Here is a 21,006-nt window from a genome sequence, read left to right as displayed (position 1 = left end):
AACTTCTCTATGCTCATAGCCTTAGTTAAAGAATCTAGAACATTCATCAAATTTTCTACCTTAACCAGCTTCACCCTGTCATCTTTGACCATATCTCTGACAAAATGATACTGAACATCAATGTGTTTGGTCCAAGCATGAAATGTCAGGTTCTTAGCTAGGAAAATTGTACTCTGATTGTCACAATAAATCGTCACTGCACGGGTTCTTTTATTCCAATATCTGAACACATTCTATTAAGCCAAATGGATTCTTTACAAGTATGAGTAGCTACCATATACTCTGCTTCAGGAGTGAACAAATCAACCACAAGATTGTCACTTACTCATCCAACTAATTGCACCACCAAATAAAGTAAACACATAAGCATTAGTGGATCTTCTTCTATTAATATCACCTTCCCAATCTGAATCCACATTACCATGAATATCAAGGGAAATCATTTCTCCAACCAAATTATCATGATAACATAAAGAATACACACATACACAAACATGTACACACACATCTTCTCCCTCCCTCCCTCCCTCCCTCCCCTCGATCTTCTCCCTCTCTATCTCTCCATTCTTTCTCTCTCCCCCACTCTCTCTCTCTCTCTCTCTCTCTCTCTCTCTCTCTCTCTCTCTCTCTCTCTCACACACACACACACACACACACACATCATCATCTCCCTCCCTCCCCTTCTTCCTCTCTATGTCTGCATCCCCTTCCTTTCCTCTCCTTCTCTATCTCCCCATCCCTCCTTACCTCTCTCTCTCTCTCACCCACACACACATCATCTTCCTCCCTCCCCTTATTCATCTCCCTCTCTATCTCCCCATCCATCCTTACCCTCTCTCTCTCACACACACACACATAGGGTCATGTGATTCCCTTCTACAAAAACCTCTCTCATTTTCGATTACTCAAATCCATTTACTCGTGCGGAAAATTTTCTATTTCCCCAAAAAAGTGTCAAATGCATTCAATGAAAAGTTGCAATATACCCTAACTTTCATTCTACTCTTCATGGGCACAAACCATCAACGCAAGCACATCTAGGAGGTTGGGTTTCCACTAGGCATGACCTTGTTTCACTTGCCAAGTCGCCCAATTATTTCAAGACATACCCAAGCGATGTGTTCTCTTAAGTGCTTGAAGTGTGAAAATTATCAAACTTTTCCGACATGTTTCTCATAACTTGTGGCATGTCATACTAGTGATCCATCTAAACCTGCAGGGTTGTGTGACACCCTTCTACAAAAACGTCTCTCAATTTTTGTTTACTCAAATCCATTTTCCCGTGTCAATACTTTTTTTGTTACAACAAAAAACATAAAAATGCATTCAATGAAAAGTTGTAACATACCCTAACTTTCATTTTTCTCATCATGGCTGCAAATGTCAGCACGAATGTGTCTGGGAGGTTGAGTTTATGCTAAGCATTCCCCTATTTCACTCGCTAAGTCACCTAATCGTTCCAAGCCATACCCTAGCGACACATTCTCTTGAGTGATGGAAGTGTGAAAATTATCAAGCTTTGGTGATGCATTTCTCAAAACCTATGGAAAATAAGAATGAGTTGTCTAAACCCATAGGATCATGCAATGCCCCTCTACAAAAAGCTCTCTTAATTTGCTATTACTCAAATCTGTTTAACATGCTGAGACATTTTTTGTTGCCCAAAAAAGCATCAAATGCATTCAATGAAAAGTTTAAACATACCCTAACTTTCATTTTGCTCATTGTGGGTGCAAACCATCAGTGCACACATGTTTAAGAGGTCGGGTTTACACTAGGCATTTCCTTGTTTCACTCGCCAAGTTGCCTGAATGTTCCAATCCATACCCTAGAAACGCGTTCTCTTAAGTGCTTGAAGCGTGAAAATTATCAAAATTTGGTGACACGTTTCTCAGAACCTGTGGCACATAAAAATGGGCCATATTAGCCTAAGGTGTTGTGTGATGCTCCTCTACAAAAAACTCAATTACTCAAATCCATCTGCCTGTGTTGACACTTTTTCTATTGTAACAAAAAGCATAAAATGCACTCAATCAAAAGCTGCAACATACCCTAAATTTAATTCTACTTGTCGTGGGTGCAAACCATCAACGTGAGCACATCCAGGAGATTCGGTTTCACTAGGCATACCCCTATTTCGCTCACCAAGTTGCTCGATCATTTCGAGCCATACCCTAGCAACACATTCTCTTAAGTGCTTAAAGTGTGAAAATTGTCAAACTTTGGTGATGTGTTTTTCGAAACCTATCGCACATATGAATGAGTCATCTGATCCTATGGGGTTGTTTGATTTCCCTCTACAAAAACCTCTCTCAATTTTTTATTACTCAAATCAATTTGCTCGTACCAAGACTTTTTCTGTTGTACAAAAAAGCATCATATGCATTCAATAAAAAGTTAAAACATACCCTAACTTTCATTTTTCTCGTTGTGGGCACAAACTGTTAGTGCAAGCGTGTCTAAAAGGTTGGGTTTATACTACTGTGTGGGTGATACCATAATGTGTGTGGGTGTACAACCCCAGTTTTTCTCACCAAGTTGCTCGATCATTTTGAGCCATACCCTAGTGACATAATTTCTTAAGTTCTTAAACTATGAAAATTATCAAACTTTGACGACAAGTTTCTCGAAACTTGTGGCACATACAAACAAGATGTCTAAACCTACAGGGTTGTGTGATGCCCCTTTATAAAAACCTCTCTCAATTTTTCATTACTCAAATCCATTTGCCCATGCTGACTCTTTTTCTATTGCCCCCAAAAGCATTAGATGCATTCAATAAAAAATTGCAACATACCCTAATTTCATTTTTCTTTTCATGGGCACAAATTGTTAGCATGAGCATGCTTTGGAGTCTGGGTTCACACTTGGTATGGCCCTATTTCACTCACCAAGTGGGCCAATCATTCCAACCCATACCCTAGCGATGTGTTCTCTTAAGTGCTTGAAGTGTCAAAATTGTCAATCTTTGACAACATGTTTATTTGACCTTGTAACACATAAAAATGAGTCATCTAAACATATGGGGTCATGTGATACCCCTCTAACAAAAGCTCTTTTAGTTTTTTATTACTCAAATCCATTTTCCTATGTCGAAACTTTTTCTACTTCCCCAAAAAGCGTTAAATTCATTCAATGAAAAGTTGCAAAATACCCTAACTTTCATTCTACTCATTGTGGGTGCAAACTGTCAACACGAGCATATGTGGGAGGCCATTTTTATGCTTAGCATGCCCCTATTTTCCTCACCAAATCCCCCGATCATTTCGATCCATACCCTAGTGACATGTTATCTTAAGTGCTCGAAGTGTGAAAATTGTCGAATTTTGAGGATTTGTTTCTAAAAATATATGGCACATACAAACAAGTCATCTAAACTTATGGGGTTGTGTGACGCCCCTCTACATAAACCTCTCTCAGTTTTTTATTTCTCAAATTCATTTTCTTGTGCCAACACTTTTTCTGTTGCAACAAAAAGAGTTAGATGCATTCAATGAAAACTTGCAATATACTCTAACTTTCATTATGCTCATCATGGGCACAAACCATCACTGAAATAAAAAAATACAACTTCTCTCTTGGAATTCTAGTAGCACTTTGTTACTTCAACAATCTATAAATTAATTTATAAAACTATTAACCAAAGTCACCAATTTATGAATGAGCTAAGTGAGAATACTACTATGGTATCTCAAAACATGAGGTAACAAAACTAATTACAAAATTCATAGGCCTCCTCGTGTGCAACATGTAAAATTAGTGAAAATAATTAAATGGTCACATGGGAACCTAACCTACAACCAATCAAATTTGGTCAAAATTGAATGCTCCATTACTCTCTAATGGCTCTAATGGATAACATGCACAACATGCTAACCTATGCATACAAGTATAGAAGACATGCAAATGACATATGTCAATATTCACATGCATGCAAGTCCCACTATAACATATACCCAAAACGGATTCTCATTTAAGGAATATTCTCTCGATATACTTTAAACCACCACTAATATCTCCATCAATGCAATAACAATTTCATAGGTAAATAAATATTAAATATTTTTTGTCATGCATGACCCTAGGTGTCCAAGTACCTATTTTGAGTATCATGGAGACACATAAAAAAGACTTAGGATTGCAAGGTTAATGTCACTTATCCTAGCATTATCCTACTTGACATTATACACTACAATTACATCTATGAGATACATAAGAAATAATAATCAAGTATAGTGATCAAGGCCCATGACCTTCTTGCACCAAAAGAACTTATTCACGGTTACTAGCTTTGTGAGAGCATTTGCAGCACTATCCAAAGTGTCAAATTTATCTAACAAGACCTTTCCATTCTCAATAATTTCTCATGTGATACCAAGCATAAGTATGCTTACTACAATCACAATACATAAGATTTTTGGTCAAATATGTGGTACTCAAAAGTCAAATTGATACTCGCAATCATGTAATCAAAACCAATACCTATACCAAGTATTTGTAAATATGACACCTCCTTAATGGAATGTGTCAATCATACACTCTACGTTTGTGGTGGATAAAGAAACTATAGGGTGTATTTTACTCATCTAACTTACTAGACCTCCAAACAGAGAGAAAATTTAGCTACTAGTGGATCTCTGACTATCCAAGTCACCTACCCAATCTACATTAACAACATGTATGGCCAATTAATTAACCACATTATCAATATCATGATAAACCAAACAATAATCAAAATTTTCTCACAAATATATAAACACCCTTTTAACAAATGTCTAATGCTCTCTGCTAGGGTTAGACCTAAACCTACTCAAAACTCTTCTAATCCTCTATACTAGGGTTAGATATAAACCTGCTTAAAACTCCTATTGCTTGAGCTATATATGGATTGTTGCAATACGTAAGAACACAACTTGCAAACCAAAACACTTGATAACAACAAAGAGAAGCAACACAAAAGAGATGTTATTTGACCAAATGTGAATTATTGTATTGAGATAATTTACAAATGTACTAACACCATATATAAATAGTAGAGGTGTGATAAGGTAGCGATAATTTCAATCTATTTACTTAATGAAAATATTAAATGCACTAGGAACATTATTAAATAATGTGCAACTAATATCTAATAATGTAAAATGTTAGTTATCTAAGTAAACTTAAGTAAATGTGAGTGAAATAAAACCACATTCACACCCTCCACCCCTCCCCCACCTCTAAGTGCAACTTAGGGAGAGAAATTATCATGAAATATGAGATGCAAGATGGGTCCCAACAACTAGGCCATGTTAGGTACTCATGCGTAACTACAATGTGATGGAATATTGTTGGTGTTGGAAATAAGCCACACCTGGACCGACAAAGGACTAGTCCAAGTGGGGCCAGTAGCTCAGTGGTAGAGCACTCTAGCAGCGTATGGAAGGTCCTAGGTTCGAGTCCTAGCTGGTCCATGTCTCAACATGGTATCAGATCTAGGTCTAGGCTAGGATCCCCAAGCACACAAGAGGTGTGGCTTAAGGGGGGGTGTTGGTGTTGGAAATAAGCCACACTCGGATCGACGATGTACTAGTCCAAGAGGGGCCAATAGCTTAGTGGTAGAGCACTCCAGCAACATATGGAAGGTTCTAGGTTCGAGTCCTAGCTGGTCCATGTCTCAACAAATTTAATCTCTCACAAATGGGCATAAGGAGAAAAACCCTATGGAAGAGAAAACATCTCCCAAAGAGAGAGAAAATGAATGACTAAGAAGGTCTCCAAAGCAATATCCCAAAATAACAAGTATACAAGATGGTTGATACCTACATTTAGTGAATATAATAATAATAGTTTTAAATTTGTCTAATTTGTTATAAAGAAAGCTTGCACTATTGAATAATAATTATTGAGACGAAAAAATTTATCTCTCAAAAAAGTGAGAAAATTTAATAATTCTTGAGATTAAGGGCAATGGTACATTAAATTAGTGTTGAATGTCAAAAAGGGTACAAAATTATGCTTCCATTAATATCTCATTAGTAGAAAAAGTAGTTTCACTTTTGATTTAGGTCATCTTTAGACATATCCTAGGTGGATGTATAAAGGATGTTGATGCCAGTATAATGAAACACATGTATGAATGTACCCTATATTCCATGAAATTGTGTAAAATGATCTTAATCATTACAACACATCTTAAATCAAGTTATTATAAATATTTTACTTGAGATACATATGGGTGTGGAAATTTTCCTATTGTTATATTGTTTTCTATAGTGACGAACTTCACCATTATAATATATGTCACTATTATATTTTAATCATGCTTTAGTTTATTATTGTGTGCATAATAGTCCACTTATAATGATATATAATATAAAAAATAATTGTTTCTATATTTGAAACGTGAAAATTATTTATGTGGTTGTGTTTATCAATCTAATTAATTATCAATTAAAATATAATATATGTGTGTGAAATGAATGAGCTAACCTATTGAGAATAAATACATACATACATATTTATATGTACGTATGTATGTGTGTATATACATCAGACATACATAAATAGACACACACACACATGTATACATGTATATGATCTTAATTATTTGTCATAGACATGCTTAATTAGTTTCCAAGGCATCATCTAGTTATTTAAATTTGGGATTACTCTTATATATCAAAGATAAATTAGTTCAAGTTGAGAAAAAATGTGTTAACCATAGCACAATATGAATTATATATGAAACATAAACTCCTCTCTAACCACTCATCCTACCAACTCCATAATTGTGACATGACTCCCTACCCTCACTTATTGTAACATTTTCCTATCATAAATTGAGTCTAAACTCCTATTTGTGGCCATCTAAGTATTCTTTAGAAGTTCCATTCAAGAATAGGACCAAATTTTATGGATTTTTTTCCATGTGTTTCATGCATTCTAGTGGAGCTTTGTCTCACTGAGTTTTCTCATTTTCTCCATTTGCGAATGATTGCATTTCATTTTTACATGGGTACCTAACATGGCTTAGTAGCCGAGACCCATCTTTCATTGTTAGATTTTATGTATATTCCCCCTAAATTGTATCAAGGGGGGGTGTTAGTGTAATTATAAGTGTTGTACCTTTTCCTAGGTCCTAATTGCACATCACTTAAGCTTACTCAACCTGGACCACATAGGAGGTTGTTGGAGCATCTCCACTTTAGGTGGACTTATCATGTTATCATTTCCACTTTATGTGTTGTCTCTACCTTTATCCTTTATCATATTATCACATCCACCTTTCATGGTTTCACTTTTCCACCTTAGGTGGGTGATCCATCTTTAGTGGTGTTATCAAACTATCACTTTTCCACTTTAGGTGGGCTAATAGGCTATCACTTTTTGTCTCATGTCATAAGATTACAACACATTTCATAATATTACGTATTCCTATTTTTTCACCTTGGCTTATTTAACGAAGGGGTTTCCTATGTACTATTCAATCCATTCATTCCAATTCAATCTAGTTGATTGAGCTCTTTTTCATCATTGATGAGAATATAGTTTGTTCTTGTCACATTTGTTCTCTCTTGTTGTTGTGCTATTCATTAGGCCTCTATATCTTGGGTGGCTACCTTCATAGCCAATTTTTAGAATTTGGAACAATTAAATTTTGACGGGGTTATACTTTGACCCACTAGGTTTAAGAAATAGGATCTATCAAACCCTTAATTCCATGATTAATCCCAATTTTCTTGAAATCATCTCTATGTATTATGGGTGAGATGCAAATACGAAAAATAATCATTCACGATTGAATTTTATTTTCTCAAATTTCACTAATTTTCTATAAATATTAATATGAGTTCTTCTAAGAGCTCCTTAAGAAGATTCATTATCACATGAAACTCTAGTCATAGGTTAATCACGACTTATTAATTAATCTCTTTTGCAAAACACACAAGTTTTTATATGGTGTTTCCAATTTCCAAGAGACTTGAAGTTCACCAATGTTGCAATGGAAAACAAGGAAGTCTTATGGAAATAAGGGTGGTAGAGAAATAGTTTCTTGGAATACAACAAAGGAAGGACAATAAGGCTCAGTACAAAGTAAATTGTCTATCAACTTTGACTAATAAAGCTTTAAGATGAGACCTTTATAGGTATTAGATTTAAAATAAAAAATAAAAAGGCATAGGCTCATGAGGATAAATATAAATTTTATCCTCCAAGAAATACTTCCATAGATCATAGAAATTCACTAATATGGTTTGGATAATTTAACCCATAAATTGAAGAATTTATAAACAAGCACCTTGGCTAAATCATATGGTGTAATGGTGAAATGGTTGCATTGTTTGTGGTGCAACCAAGGTTCAAGTCCTTGCCTGGACCAAAGCAGTTAGTGCATATACCGGTTTGATCCCACCTTGGTAGGAGTAATTGATGGTGGCTGATCTTGGAGGACGTAGAGGTGATCTTGGCAGACGTGTGGACTGACTGATCAAGCTCGATCCTTGTTGGGCTAGTGTGCTCGCTGACCCTATTCCTCGTAAGTGTGTGCTGCTCGTGGATCCAGTTTCTCATTGGCATGTGTTGCTCGTGGACTTCTATCGGACCCACACAGGTCTTTCATGCTTGTCGATTCTGTAACGGGCCCTCGCGAGTCTTTCACCTCTATTGGCTCACGATCCCTACTGGGTTACCATGCTCACGGTTCTGCACTATTGGTCTCAGAGATATTGAGGAAGGCATCACGAAGAAAGGGTGTAAAAACTGAGGATGAGGCCCCTCAAAATTGTGGTCTCACTGGTTCATAGCTCTAGTCAAAAGTGATTACTGAATCACCGATCAAAAAAATAAGAAAATAAAAATAATGTTTGTGAAGGAGTCTTTAGAAGATGAAGAGATTGAGGAGAAATTTGGAGTAAACATATATGCGACTTGTTTTGAGAGTATATAGGGTAAATATTGAGGTGAAAATATTGATGGAATGGAAGAAGTGTGTCCAAGTGGGGAGAAGCCATCAACAACAAAATCCAAATTAAAAGAGTGTAGAGATCACATTTAAAATCGTATAATAAACTCAGTCTCTACTACCCAAAAAGGAAATAAGAATGTTAATCAATTTTGAGAGTAACATTATAAATCTTTGAGTCAACTATATTTTCCATTATTAACAAGAGGAATTGGAAGCTCAATAACTTGGAGGTAACTATGAGGCAGCTTTAACCATAATATGAACCCCTTTAAAGTTTAGGCTATACACATTGCCCCTAACTTATAAAGTGAACAAATGAAGTTTCAAATCTACAAACATTATCAATATATTTTAATATTGCAATTGTTAAATCTACATCCAAAGACATTTATATCAAGGATTTATTTGTAAGATAATTATGTGATTCTTTTATAGACACACGTTTTTCACCCATTGACCACTTCAATAATACTAATAATGCTCACGACTTTCTACTACTTATAAAACCTAAAATTTTACTAAGACATGCATCTTTAACTCATTCTAATTGAGTCTTGTATTAAAAATAAGATCCTCTTCCAATTGATTTTGTTTTTAATTTAGTTGCTTCAATTTTATTGTACTTGACCCTATTAATATTCCTTTGTCTTTGTTATGAACACGTACAATAAAACTTTGTGAATGTGCCTCTCTACCACTTTTTATTTTATTTTATATAATATTCATTAACAACAATAATAATAACTTATTAAAATGAATTGAGACAAACCTAGACACCAAAGACTTGGAAATCCTTTGCCACCTCAACATTAGAAATTGGAAGATGAGCCCTTGCCAAAACAACCCAATTTAAGCTTAGGCTGCCACGTCAACATTCCAACCAATTGATTATTAACGGCTCTTTTGTTCCAACGTCTATAGGTATTCGAGGATTTGAATATTTGAATCAATGTGCCACTTCATATTCTGAATTCTATTTCCTGCAGCTGCTGTTCTGAGCCTGTTTCGCAATTTTGTGGAGTGGCCATGGACAGAAAGTGTCAATGGCCCTGTAAGTCGGCCCCATGTTAGAAATGCCAAGCATGTACAGGTACCTTCTTTTGGCTTTCATTTCTGCTTTTATTTTTAAGAATTATTTTCTGAAGTATATTCTGTTATTCTGTTAAGGGAATGCTTTTTTTGGTTACATTTTTATCTAAATTGAATTGGGATTTTAAGCTATGTTTTCGCAGATGGCTTAAGGTCTCATGGTTATGGAATTTTTTTTTTTTAAAACCACTTTCATTCATTCCCTTTGGTCAGTTTTGAAATGGTTATTTATTGTGAAGACAGAAAATACTTTACGTATTCTTCTATATTAAGAACATTGGGTCAAGAGGTTTTAAATAACCGTCGTTACAAAGAATAGAAACAGATGAGAATAGAATGCAGAAAATAGAAACAGCTCCGGAGAACAGAACGATCTGCAGAAAATAGAAATAGCTCCGGAGAATCAGGGATTTCTGTGATCAGCGCTGGATGTTTCCATATGGCCCCGCAAGGTGAGCGTGGATGGTTGAACGGTCAACTTGTCCCGAAGTAATGCAAATCGAGCAGAGCTCAACCCCTTAGTGAAGACATCTGCAACCTGATCTTGTGTAGAGATGAATCGAACAGCAAGACCTTTGTTAGCAACTTTCTCACGAACGAAATGATAATCAATCTCAATGTGCTTAGTCCGTGCATGAAAGACTGGATTAGCCATGAGGTACGTAGCACCAAGATTGTCACACCATAGAATAGGGGGAGTAGTGGGAGAATATCGAAGTTCAGAGAGGAGGGATTGAATCCAAATTAGCTCAGCAGTGGCTATGGCAACTCCTCTATATTCAGCTTCAGTACTAGACCTTGAGACAGTCTTTTGTTTTCGAGCACTCCATGAAATCAGATTTGGGCCAAGGAAGATGCAGTAGCCGCTAGTAGAACGGCGGTCATCAGGGCAGCCAGCCCAATCTGAGTCAGAAAAGGCATTAAGAGTGAGAGGGCTAGACTTGCTGAGTTGCAGTCCATAAGAGAGAGTTTCCTTTAGGTACTGCAGGATACGCTTGACAGCATTCCAATGATCATCAGTGGGCTGTTGCATAAATTGGCATACCTTATTGACAGCGAAGGTAATATCTGGTCTCGTAAGGGTGAGATACTGAAGAGCACCAACAACACTCCTGTATAGAGTTGGATCGCTGAAGGCAGAGCCGGTGAATTTAGACAACTTTTCTTGGCTGCAAATAGGAGTGCGAACCGGTTTTGCACCGTCCATCTTTGTCTTCTTGAGAAGATCAAGTGTATACTTCCGTTGAGATAAGAGAAGCCCTGTAGGAGTTGAAAGTGCTTCGATGCCCAAAAAATAATGGAGAGAGCCCAAGTCCTTTATGGCAAAAGCTGATTGAAGTTGAGATATTAGATCTTGAACACAAGCCATAGTAGACCCAGTAATGATAATATCGTTAACATAAACAAGCATAAAAACAATGGAGTGGGTAGTTCGCTTAATGAATAGCGAAGTGTCAGCTTTGGAACCCACAAACCCAACCTGTTGGAGAAAGGTGCTCAGGGGGTGGTACCAGGCCCGTGGAGCTTGTTTGAGACCGTAGAGAGATTTGTGGAGTCTACACACATGAGTAGGAAACTGGGGATCAATGTAGCCAGGTGGTTGCTTCATGTAAACCTCTTCCTCAAGGACACCATGGAGGAAAGCATTTTGCACATCGAGTTGGTGAAGGGGCCAACCCATAGAGAGTGCAATAGTGAGAACTGTACGAATGGTGCAGGGTTTGACCACAGGACTGAAAGTCTCCCCATAGTCAATTCCTTCCTGCTGATTGAACCCTGTTGTGACCATTTCACACATCGCCCCATTTAAAATGGGGACCCCCTCTTTTTGCTCGTTTTGCCTATTCTTCTCTCTGTTTTTTAGGGTTTTGGGTTAGTATGTCAGTTGTCTGGATTAGGGCTAAACCTTAGGGTTTCCGTTTTGATGATTTCAGGCCAGAGTCCAGTCCAATTTTGAATTTGAGAGCTTCCTCCCGAGGGATGCAATTTTGGAAATAAAGTGAATTCGCCAGAGGCTAAGTGAGTTGGTCTAGTTTCAGTCGGAATTTTGAATGCAAAGCCTAAATTTGTCTAAGTGTGAATGATGAGATTTTTTGAATTTTGTCCGATTGAGTGATTTTGACCAAATTTTGAGAATTTTGATAATTGACTCAGGGCATTGGAAATGACTTAATGTTGCCTTGTGAAGTGGTTAAACTCTTAAAATCTTGATATTTTGGCCTGTAGAAGCAAAACCGCTCCTGTCCCTCACTGAAGGACCGGAGCTTGTTTTTCAAAATTCAACTGTCCTTGCAGGACCCATGACGATTTTTGGATTGAAAAGGATAAAGGAAGGCATGTTTTGTCCATTGAATATAAATTGAAGAATTTCGCAATCACTGAAATGTGCCGGGAGCAAAAATCGCTCCTGTCCCTCAGTGAAGGATCGGAGCTTAAAATCCAACATTACCTTGTCCTTGCGAGATTTCAATGATTTGACGATTTCAGGAGAACCAAGGAAGTGTGTTTTATCAGTTGAATATAATTTGAAAGCACAAACATGGGGAAAACTTGACCTAGAAGGCAAAATCGCCCCTGTCCCTCAGCCAGGGACCAGGGCGAAATTCAGTGATAGCTCCCGTCCCTCTCCCAGGGACCAGAGCGAATTTCCTCATGAGACAAGTTTTGGGCGAAGATCAAGTAAGTTTTAAGTTTGAGGTAAGCAAAAGGGGCGTAACGAATCCATTGAATATAATTTTGGAAATTGGCAAAGTGTGATTGAGCTGGAAAATGAAAATTCGCTCCTGTCCCTCAGCCAGGGACCAGGGCGAAATCAAGGTTATCTAACATTTCCTTCCAAGTTTAAGTCACTCCAAGTTAAGGTGCAAGGAGGCAATGATGTTTGGAACGCCTCGACGAAGAATGAAGTTGCAAAGACCGCCTAATATGATGAAATCACCTAAGTTCGCTCCTGTCCCTCACCAAGGGACCAGAGCGAAATCTCTAAGTATGCTTAAATTTTGAAGGCCACGTTCGTTTCAAGTGTTCAAGAAGGAATAAAGGACGTCATTTTTACGCCTTGAAGACAAATTGATATCAATATGATGGAGGATTTACACTATAGACCAAAGTTCGCCCCTGTCCTTCAGTCAAGGACCAGGGCGATATTCACTAAATTGGCCATTTCTTTCAAAAACCACGTCAAGGCAAGGTCGCACAAGGTCACACAGGGTCGAAAAGGTCTTTGAGAAGATGATATGCAAGGAACCAAACGTCAGAAAGTGATCAAACTAAGCAAGGAGGCAAATTCGCTCCTGTCCTTCAGTCAAGGACTAGAGCGATTTTCACTAAATCACTCATTTTCCTTCAAAATCACGCTAAGTCAAGAACGCACAAGGGTGAAAATGTCATTTGAAAGGTGATGAACAAGGAGTTAAGGTTAAAAGATGACAAATTTGAGCCAGAATGTCAAGATCACTCCTGTCCCTCACCAAGGGACCAGGGCGATATCTACAAAATCACTCATTTTCTTTCAAAGATCACATCAAAACAAAGTTGCATAAGGTTAAAAGCATCATTTGGAAGGCAATAAACAAGGAGCCAAGGTGTAAAAATAACGAATTTAGGCTAGAGCATAAAGTTCGCTCCTGTCCCTCACCAAGGGACCAGGGCGAAAATGGTCTAGGAGGCATTCATTTCAAAACATTGAATCAATCAAGCTCAAGGTTCCTATTTAAAATGCCAGTTTCAACGTAGAGGAAGTGACTTTGAACGTAAAAAGCAAGAAATTCAAGAGCAAAATGCTAGATCGCTCCTGTCCCTCTCCCAGGGACCAGAGCGATATGGTTTGTATCCTTTACATCTCTCACGTGTTTGGCGCCAATAAACTTTGAATTGCATTAAATGCTAAATTTCGATAAACCTTGGTATTTTTAATTAAAATTGGCATTTAATGGGTGCGCACAAGGCATTTAATAATTAATTTTGCCTTTTAAAAATCAAAGCTATTAATTACAAGGCATTTAATTAATTAATTATTAATTTAATTAAATAAAAAGAGGAGTGCGCTTGGGTTTTATTTTTATATTTTTACAAAGTCGGCCTCCATTTTTATTTAAAATTTATTTATCATTTGCCTATTTTCAAAAAGTCGGCCTATGGGGATTGAAGAGGTAAGCGCTTATATAAAGGGGGTGTGATATCCCATTTCACATCATCATTTAATCATTTGCATGCGATTTGGAGAAGACAAGGAGAAAGTGCGAAATCTCATCAAGGAAGGGTGCGAATTTGGTTAGAAGTGGAGCGAATACTCTATCATCACGTTGGAGACCCCAAAGGTGGTGAAACTAAGAAAGGCGCCTTTGCTAAAGGAGGATCACGTTGAAGACTTCAAACTTCGTTTTTGCCTAGGCGAATTTCATATTTTTTTGCATTTTTTTTAGAGTTAGCTCTCAAGTGAGGTATGGCGAAGTCTTCTTTGTCTTGAATTTTGAATTTTGATCGTCATAGTATTGATCTTTAAATTTTGAATTTTGAAGTTTTGAAATTTCCAGTAGCTCAATCGTATTTAGGAAATGATAACTCAAAGACTTATCATGAAGTTTCCTAAATTTAATCTTTAATCTAATCTATGTTATACATCGCAAAATCTAGTTTCTTATTATGAAATGTTGTGTAGGTATGGCGACCCCGAAGGCGGGAGCATCCACCAGTCGTCCAGCTCTCATGAAGGAAGATCAAAAGACCGAAGAAGTGGAGACCAAGATCGCGTCTAAGTGGAGCAACATTGGAGATACCAACTTGGGTAACTTCAGTACGAAGAAGTTTCGAGAGGTCCCTTATATTGGCAAGCCATCACCTGTCGCCAGGAGGATAATTGAAAGTGGCATCATTAAGGCGGCCGGCTTCCCTCCAGCAGTACAATGCCATGAGTTGATGATCGAGTGTGCTCGCCATTATGATCCTCAGTCCAGATCGATCGTGTCCAAGGAGGGAAACACTTTGGCTTATCTTTCAGAGGAAGCTATAAGTGAGGCTTTCCATCTTCCGGAGCATAGAGATATGATATACAAAAGCATAGAAGGAGCCAGGTCCATGTACGAAGATGATCCAGACACTTGCTTAAGCATCATCAATAAGAATTGGTTACTCAAGAGTCGTCCTCGCCTGAGCAAGATCCCGAACACACCACATAGGATCGATTTCCAGGAGGAGTACAGAGATTTGATAACAATGCTCAACCGAGTCACAAGAGCCCCTCAAGCCTTCTATTTTGAGAAGTGGATGTTCTACTTCATCCAAGTGATAGTTCAGGGAAAAGGAACAATTCATTGGACTAGAATGATTAGCCATTGCTTGGACGTACAGTTAAGAAGACTGAAGGCTACCAAGTCTTTCCACATGAGTTCATACATCATATATGCCTTGATCAGGAGCTTTGAGTATGCAGGACTACCTCACAGAGGAGTGATCGGAAGAGGACCCGGGGAAGTCAGAGTTTGTGATTCCTATGTTCACTTGCATCATCCGCCAGGGAGCAACTACAAGTTAGGTAATGATACCTTCACGATGAACATCACCAGGACGTTGCAAGGTGGGATTCACAACCGGTTGTCTCAGGATGCACAAGAGCTTGTAAAGAGGTACGGTGCTTGGTTCATCCAATTTCAGAAGTTTACATATATTAGAGTTCATGGATGTCCTTCACCTCCCTATATGTTGCCAAGATATCCGACAGATAGAATTGTGTTACTTGAGGTAACAAGACAGTTGGCAGCTTATGTGAAAGCATTCAGACATAGACATGGAAATGGAGTTCCTGTGCCTATCATATTGGGGAATTCAGTTGAGGTATGTCCTAATGCTCTAGCCATGGATGATGCAGAGAAAGAGTTAGCTTTATATTCATTTTCATTCTTTGCCTCGAGAGAGAACTTTGATCCATATGGGTATATAGAGGAGACAGTCGGAAGAAAATATAAGCATGAGTTTCAGATAGAAGACTTTGTGATGAATCTCTTGGATGACCTTGAAGTGAAGAGAAAGATGCATTCTAGATTGCCTTTAGACTTTATCAGAAAATGCAAAATTTACAGAGTGGCCGACCAAGCTCAGGACAGTGGCAGACATCTCCTATCATCCTATGATCGAGAAAGCAAATCAGTGAGACTAGATTGGACTGAACCCGAGGTTGTGGATCTAAATGCTTTGATGGCTCCAGTTTTGTCTAGTACTCGTAGATGGGTTGATGTGCAGCATCAGAAGTTGAGAGAGCAAGGCATACCTATGACTTTCACTTTGGAGGAGAAACCAGTTGAAGGGGGAGCAAGTGTAAGTGAGGGAAATCCTAATCCCAGAAATGCAAGCGAAGGCAACCTTCGAAGTGTAAGTGAGGGCAATCCCCCTCCAAGAGGCTCGAAGAGGAAAGAAAGACCTGAGAAAAGAGAATCCTCCAAGAAGAAGCCAGAGGCCAACCGAGATCGTTCATCCGGCACATCTTCTCGACCTGAGAAGAAGACACCTGAGATGGAGGAGTCTATGGAATCAATGGTACAAAACGATAAAGAAGAACAGGCACCTTGAAGGTCACCGAGTGGGTCTCTCCAAGCTAATGAGTTACATGAAGACAAGGAAGATAATGAAGTAATACCTCCTCTCAGAGAAGAGGAAACATTGCCTAATGAGATACAGGTTAGAGAAACAAGATCGGCCATTCTAGATTGGTTAAAAGAGAGATTAACAAGGCTGATTGTGATCGAGGACGAAGATAATGTGATTGATTTAGAGAGCCTTGTTGGAAATTCTCAGGAAGTGACAGAAAGGAGGAAAGCCACTAAGATGTCCAAGATGATCAGAGATGAGACAGGATCCAGGAAATTACAGATAGCTACACCGGCAATGGACAAGTATGAAGGTGAGATCCTCCCAGAGGAATATGATGTAGAGACATTTGAGCTTGGTCCACTCACAGCCGAACAGACATTGGATGATGCCACTGATTCATTTGAGGCACTTAAGGACAAGCTTAGAGAAGAAATGGAAAAGAATAGGAAGCTTGAGCGAGAGGTCAGTGCTTGGAGAGGCTACTTTAGCCATCTCAATCAGCCTTTGAGGCGTCAGGACCCAGCAATATCTCCTGCGCAAGCACTTCCCCTCGAATCAGTTGGCGAGGCAGAGAGAGTCAGGAGTTTGGTTCAGCTTATGAGCTCATGGATTGACAAATCCCATACAGTTGCTATTGAATTTGCAACAAGGATGATGCAGACCATTCACCGAGCTATTCAGGTTCTTGAGGTCATCCACAACTTGATGATAACAGTAGCTGCTTTTGCTCATACTAAGGATGTTATCATTCCTGTCTTGCAAGTAATCAGGCAAACATCAAGGAAGGTCCTAGTGCAAGAAAAGATAATGGTTGGAGGACCTCATAGTTTACTTCAATGGTCGACTTTACTCCAGATGAAGGAAGTTCTCTTCGAGGACATTAGTACTAGATGCAATCATGTTGAGGAGATTATCCACCCGATCTAGGATAGAGTGTTTGAGGTACTACGTACTATTCTTGGCAGGAGGATCGAAGTTGAGACAGATGTAGATTTGCAGGAATTAGAGGATAGAGTCAAGGTCATCTTTTGCAAAGATGAGAATATTATTACAGATGAGTAACGGGACCAAATGTTTGCTACCATGCTCCTAATCGAGAAGACCAAGGAACTTGAACCTGAATGGGACGTGGACCTTCTCAAGGCTTTCGATCAGGTCATCCACTTAGAAGAACGAATGAAGAATCTTCCCGAGATTCCAATTGCTGAGATCGAAGGAGTTGTGTCTAGATTCATTGCATATGCTAAAAAGGAACATTGGAAAGGGAATAAGATTCTAGATGAGAGGTTGTTATAGATGATGTGGCACCTTAATTATCATTGGTCTATGTCTCCTAGATTTTCGTGCCAAATTTAATATTTGGCTATGCATTTAATATTGTTCAGTAAAAAGGGGGCTATTTGTAACAAACCCTAATTAGGGTTTAGGTGTCATAATCTTGGCCATTGATCTTCTTTTGATCTGGACCGTTCATTGTAATTGAGGATGCTATATATACCCTCATTTCTTTTCATTTTGTAATTAGAAGGAGAATTAGAACTAGAGCTAGAAAAAATCAGGAATTAGAGAGTTTAGAAGCAATTTACTTTGTAGCAAGATTGAGCTTGAGAAAGGAATTCAAACAATTGTTGCATATGATGGCTTTGAGATCAATGAAATATTGAAGTTATGGTGTTTTGTTGCAATTCTCTTGGTTATCTTCATGGTTGTTCATGTTTCTTGAATCATTCTCAATCAAAGTAGTGTGTTAATTCGAAGGACAAAGTGTTGGACTTGATTTTTGGTAGGATTCGCTTTCCAAACCACTAGCTTCTTGCTGATTGTAGGAACGCCTTGCGTGGTCGACTGGAGATATTTGAATCGCTTGAACCTTCAATCGTTGTCGTATCCTGAATATGTACCTTCGTGGTGGTATCCTTGATACTTGATGTATTGAAAATCATTTGTTACCTTAGAAGATCGCATCAATTTCAATTGAGTTGTTACTTTATGGCAATATTGAAATTGGTAGAATCTTGCCAAGTCTTGTCCACATTAAGTCGTTCTTAGAGTTAGATTAGATTAGATCTCTTGCAAGCCCTACTCTTTTGATCTTTTTTTTGAGAACTTGTTAGTATTAGAAGACCCTGTTCCTGCAGTTCGGATTCGACGTAAGACCCCTTGATGAAACAGCAATCACAACGGCCACTGGTGCTTATCCACACGTAGAGACCCTACTTAAAAGAACATTGAAGTCACCCTAACTGATCCTTCTTGCGATATCTTCAGCAGTTAGAGATTTTATTCAAGAGAGGATAAGGTACCCTTGGGTATTTTATTCTGTGTATGATTGTGTACAAAATACACGTCAACAAACCCCTTGGCAACTAGCCATGCTTTGTAGCGATCAATTGAGCCATCTACTTTCTTTTTCAATTTAAAAACCCATTTGCACCCAACAACATTTAAGTGGGGCTTGGGTGGGACTAGGCTCCACGTCCCATTCTGGAGAAGTGCATTAATTTCATTATCCATAGCCAAGCGCCACTGTGGGTCCATTTTGGCTTGGGAAAAACATGTGGGCTCATCAATATCGAGCGTGGTGAAGGTAATGACAAAGGGGAGGAAGGAGGGTCACGGCTAGGAGACGGTGGGGCCGAAATCACTGGGGTGGGGGAAGCAGACTCAACACGGGTAGGGGGGTCATGACTAGGAGAAGGTGAGGCATCTAGGGGAATAGAGAGACCATGGTGAGGTCCTTGCAAGGGAGGTGAAGACACATGAGGTGCAGGAGAGTGATAAAGTGGGAGAGTGGATACCTGAGATGGTGCAGAGATCGAGCCCGGTGATGATGCGTTCTGGTGAGCAGCAAATGGATAGGTCCCTTCATCAAACACAACATGTCGAGAGATATACATCCTATTGGTGGGAAGATGGAGGCATTTATAGCCTTTGTGAACCAAGCTGTAACCCAAGAAGACACAAGGGAGAGAACGTGATTCCAGCTTATTAGAGCTATAGGGACGAAGGTAGGGAAAACAGAGGCAACCAAAGACACGCATCGCTCGATATTTAGGACTCATGTTAAACAGACACTGAAGGGGGGACTGATTGTTGAGGATGGGGGTGGGTAACCGGTTCACCAAGTAACAGGCTGTGAGGAATGCATCGGTCCAATAGGTGAAGGGAACTGAAGCTGTATGAAGGAGGGTAAGACCAGTGTCCACAATGTGCTTTTGTCAGCGCTCGGCTAAACCATTTTGTTGGGGGGTGTAGGGACAGAAAAAGCGTTGGGTGATTCCCTGGGAGGCCAAAAAGGGTTTAAATTTAATAAATTCCCCCCCATTGTCGGATTGGAAGGTTTTGATGTTATGGCCAAGTAGATTCTCAATTTTAGTCTCAAAATTAATGAATGTGGGTAGTGCATCTGATTTATGAGATAATGGAAAGAGCCACGTATATCTACTGTAAATATCCATAAAAATTAAATAAAACCGAAATCCATCATAAGAGACATAGGGAGAAGGACCCCAAATATTAGAAACAATTAATTCCAAAGGATGTGTGCAAGTAGTAGAACTAAAATTAAATGACAATTGGTGACTCTTACTAACTTGACATGGACTACAAAGACCCAATTTATTCTGACTAACAGGAAGTGACTCGACTTCGACAATATGTCTAACAGTCCATGGCATAGGGTGACCTAAACGCTGATGCCATCTCTCAAGAGAAGTTCGTTCACCAACAAAGGTTGTAGAAGGGGTCTGAGAGGGTGGAGAAACACTCGAAGATAGGCGATAGAGACCATCCTTATGCTGCCCGCGAAGAACTACTAGCCCCGTGCACCGATCCTTTACAAGGAAAAAGCGTGGATGAAATTCAAAAAAGACATCATTGTCAGAGGCAAATTTAGAAACAGAGAGAAGGTTAGCTGTGACATTAGGGACATGCAAAATATCATTGAGATGAAATAAACGCAAGGAATGATAAATTTGTGATCTACCAATGTGAGATATAGAGAGGTTAGAGCCATTATCAACGCGAAGCTTGTCAGGGCCATCATACTCATGGTGAATCTGTAGGTTACTCAAGTCCGGGGTGACATGATTAGTAGCTCCACTATTAGGATACCAGTTAGGATCAACTGATATTTGAGACGATGCATAGGAAGAAGACTGCTGAGGAGGGACGCCATAGTGATGATAGGGTGTTGCCACGTATGCAGAGGGGGGGGCAGCCGATTGAGGCATCTCCTGTTAGGTTTTATCAAATCTGAACCAACAAGTGTTGGCCGTGTGGTTCTTACACCCACAAAGCTAGCACGGTCCTGTCGCCTGAATAGGCATGGGTGGAGGGCGTTGACCACGATTGTTGTTCCCACGGCCTTGATTATGGTGGTTCCT

The 21,006-nt window shown here is 39.0% G+C and overlaps 1 protein-coding gene across 1 annotated transcript; it reads right to left on the bottom strand.

Moving 5' to 3' along the window:
- Nucleotides 1-10,439: 10,439 nt before the first annotated feature.
- On the bottom strand, nucleotides 10,440-19,159 carry LOC131860114 (uncharacterized mitochondrial protein AtMg00810-like). The gene is made up of 3 exons (XM_059214481.1): nucleotides 18,968-19,159; nucleotides 11,766-11,801; nucleotides 10,440-11,516 (listed from the first exon to the last, which is right to left on the bottom strand). The coding sequence occupies exons 1-3, from the start codon at nucleotides 19,157-19,159 to the stop codon at nucleotides 10,440-10,442; spliced, it is 1,305 nt and encodes a 434-aa protein (XP_059070464.1).
- Between the last annotated feature and the right edge of the window lie 1,847 nt (nucleotides 19,160-21,006).

Source organism: Cryptomeria japonica, chromosome 11 (assembly GCF_030272615.1).
Source record: "Cryptomeria japonica chromosome 11, Sugi_1.0, whole genome shotgun sequence".
Classification (NCBI taxonomy): domain Eukaryota; kingdom Viridiplantae; phylum Streptophyta; class Pinopsida; order Cupressales; family Cupressaceae; genus Cryptomeria; species Cryptomeria japonica.
This window is presented reverse-complemented; position numbering and strand designations above follow the sequence as displayed.

Coding starts and splice junctions, on each gene's coding strand:
- LOC131860114 (XM_059214481.1), bottom strand. CDS start 19,159: ATGGACCCACAGTGGCGCTTGGCTATGGATAATGAAATTAATGCACTT. Junction 11,802..18,967: donor TTGCCAAGGGGTTTGTTGAC/GTGTATTTTGTA, acceptor GGGTTCAATCAG/CAGGAAGGAATTGACTATGG. Junction 11,517..11,765: donor ATGGGGAGACTTTCAGTCCT/GTGGTCAAACCC, acceptor TTTCTCCAACAG/GTTGGGTTTGTGGGTTCCAA.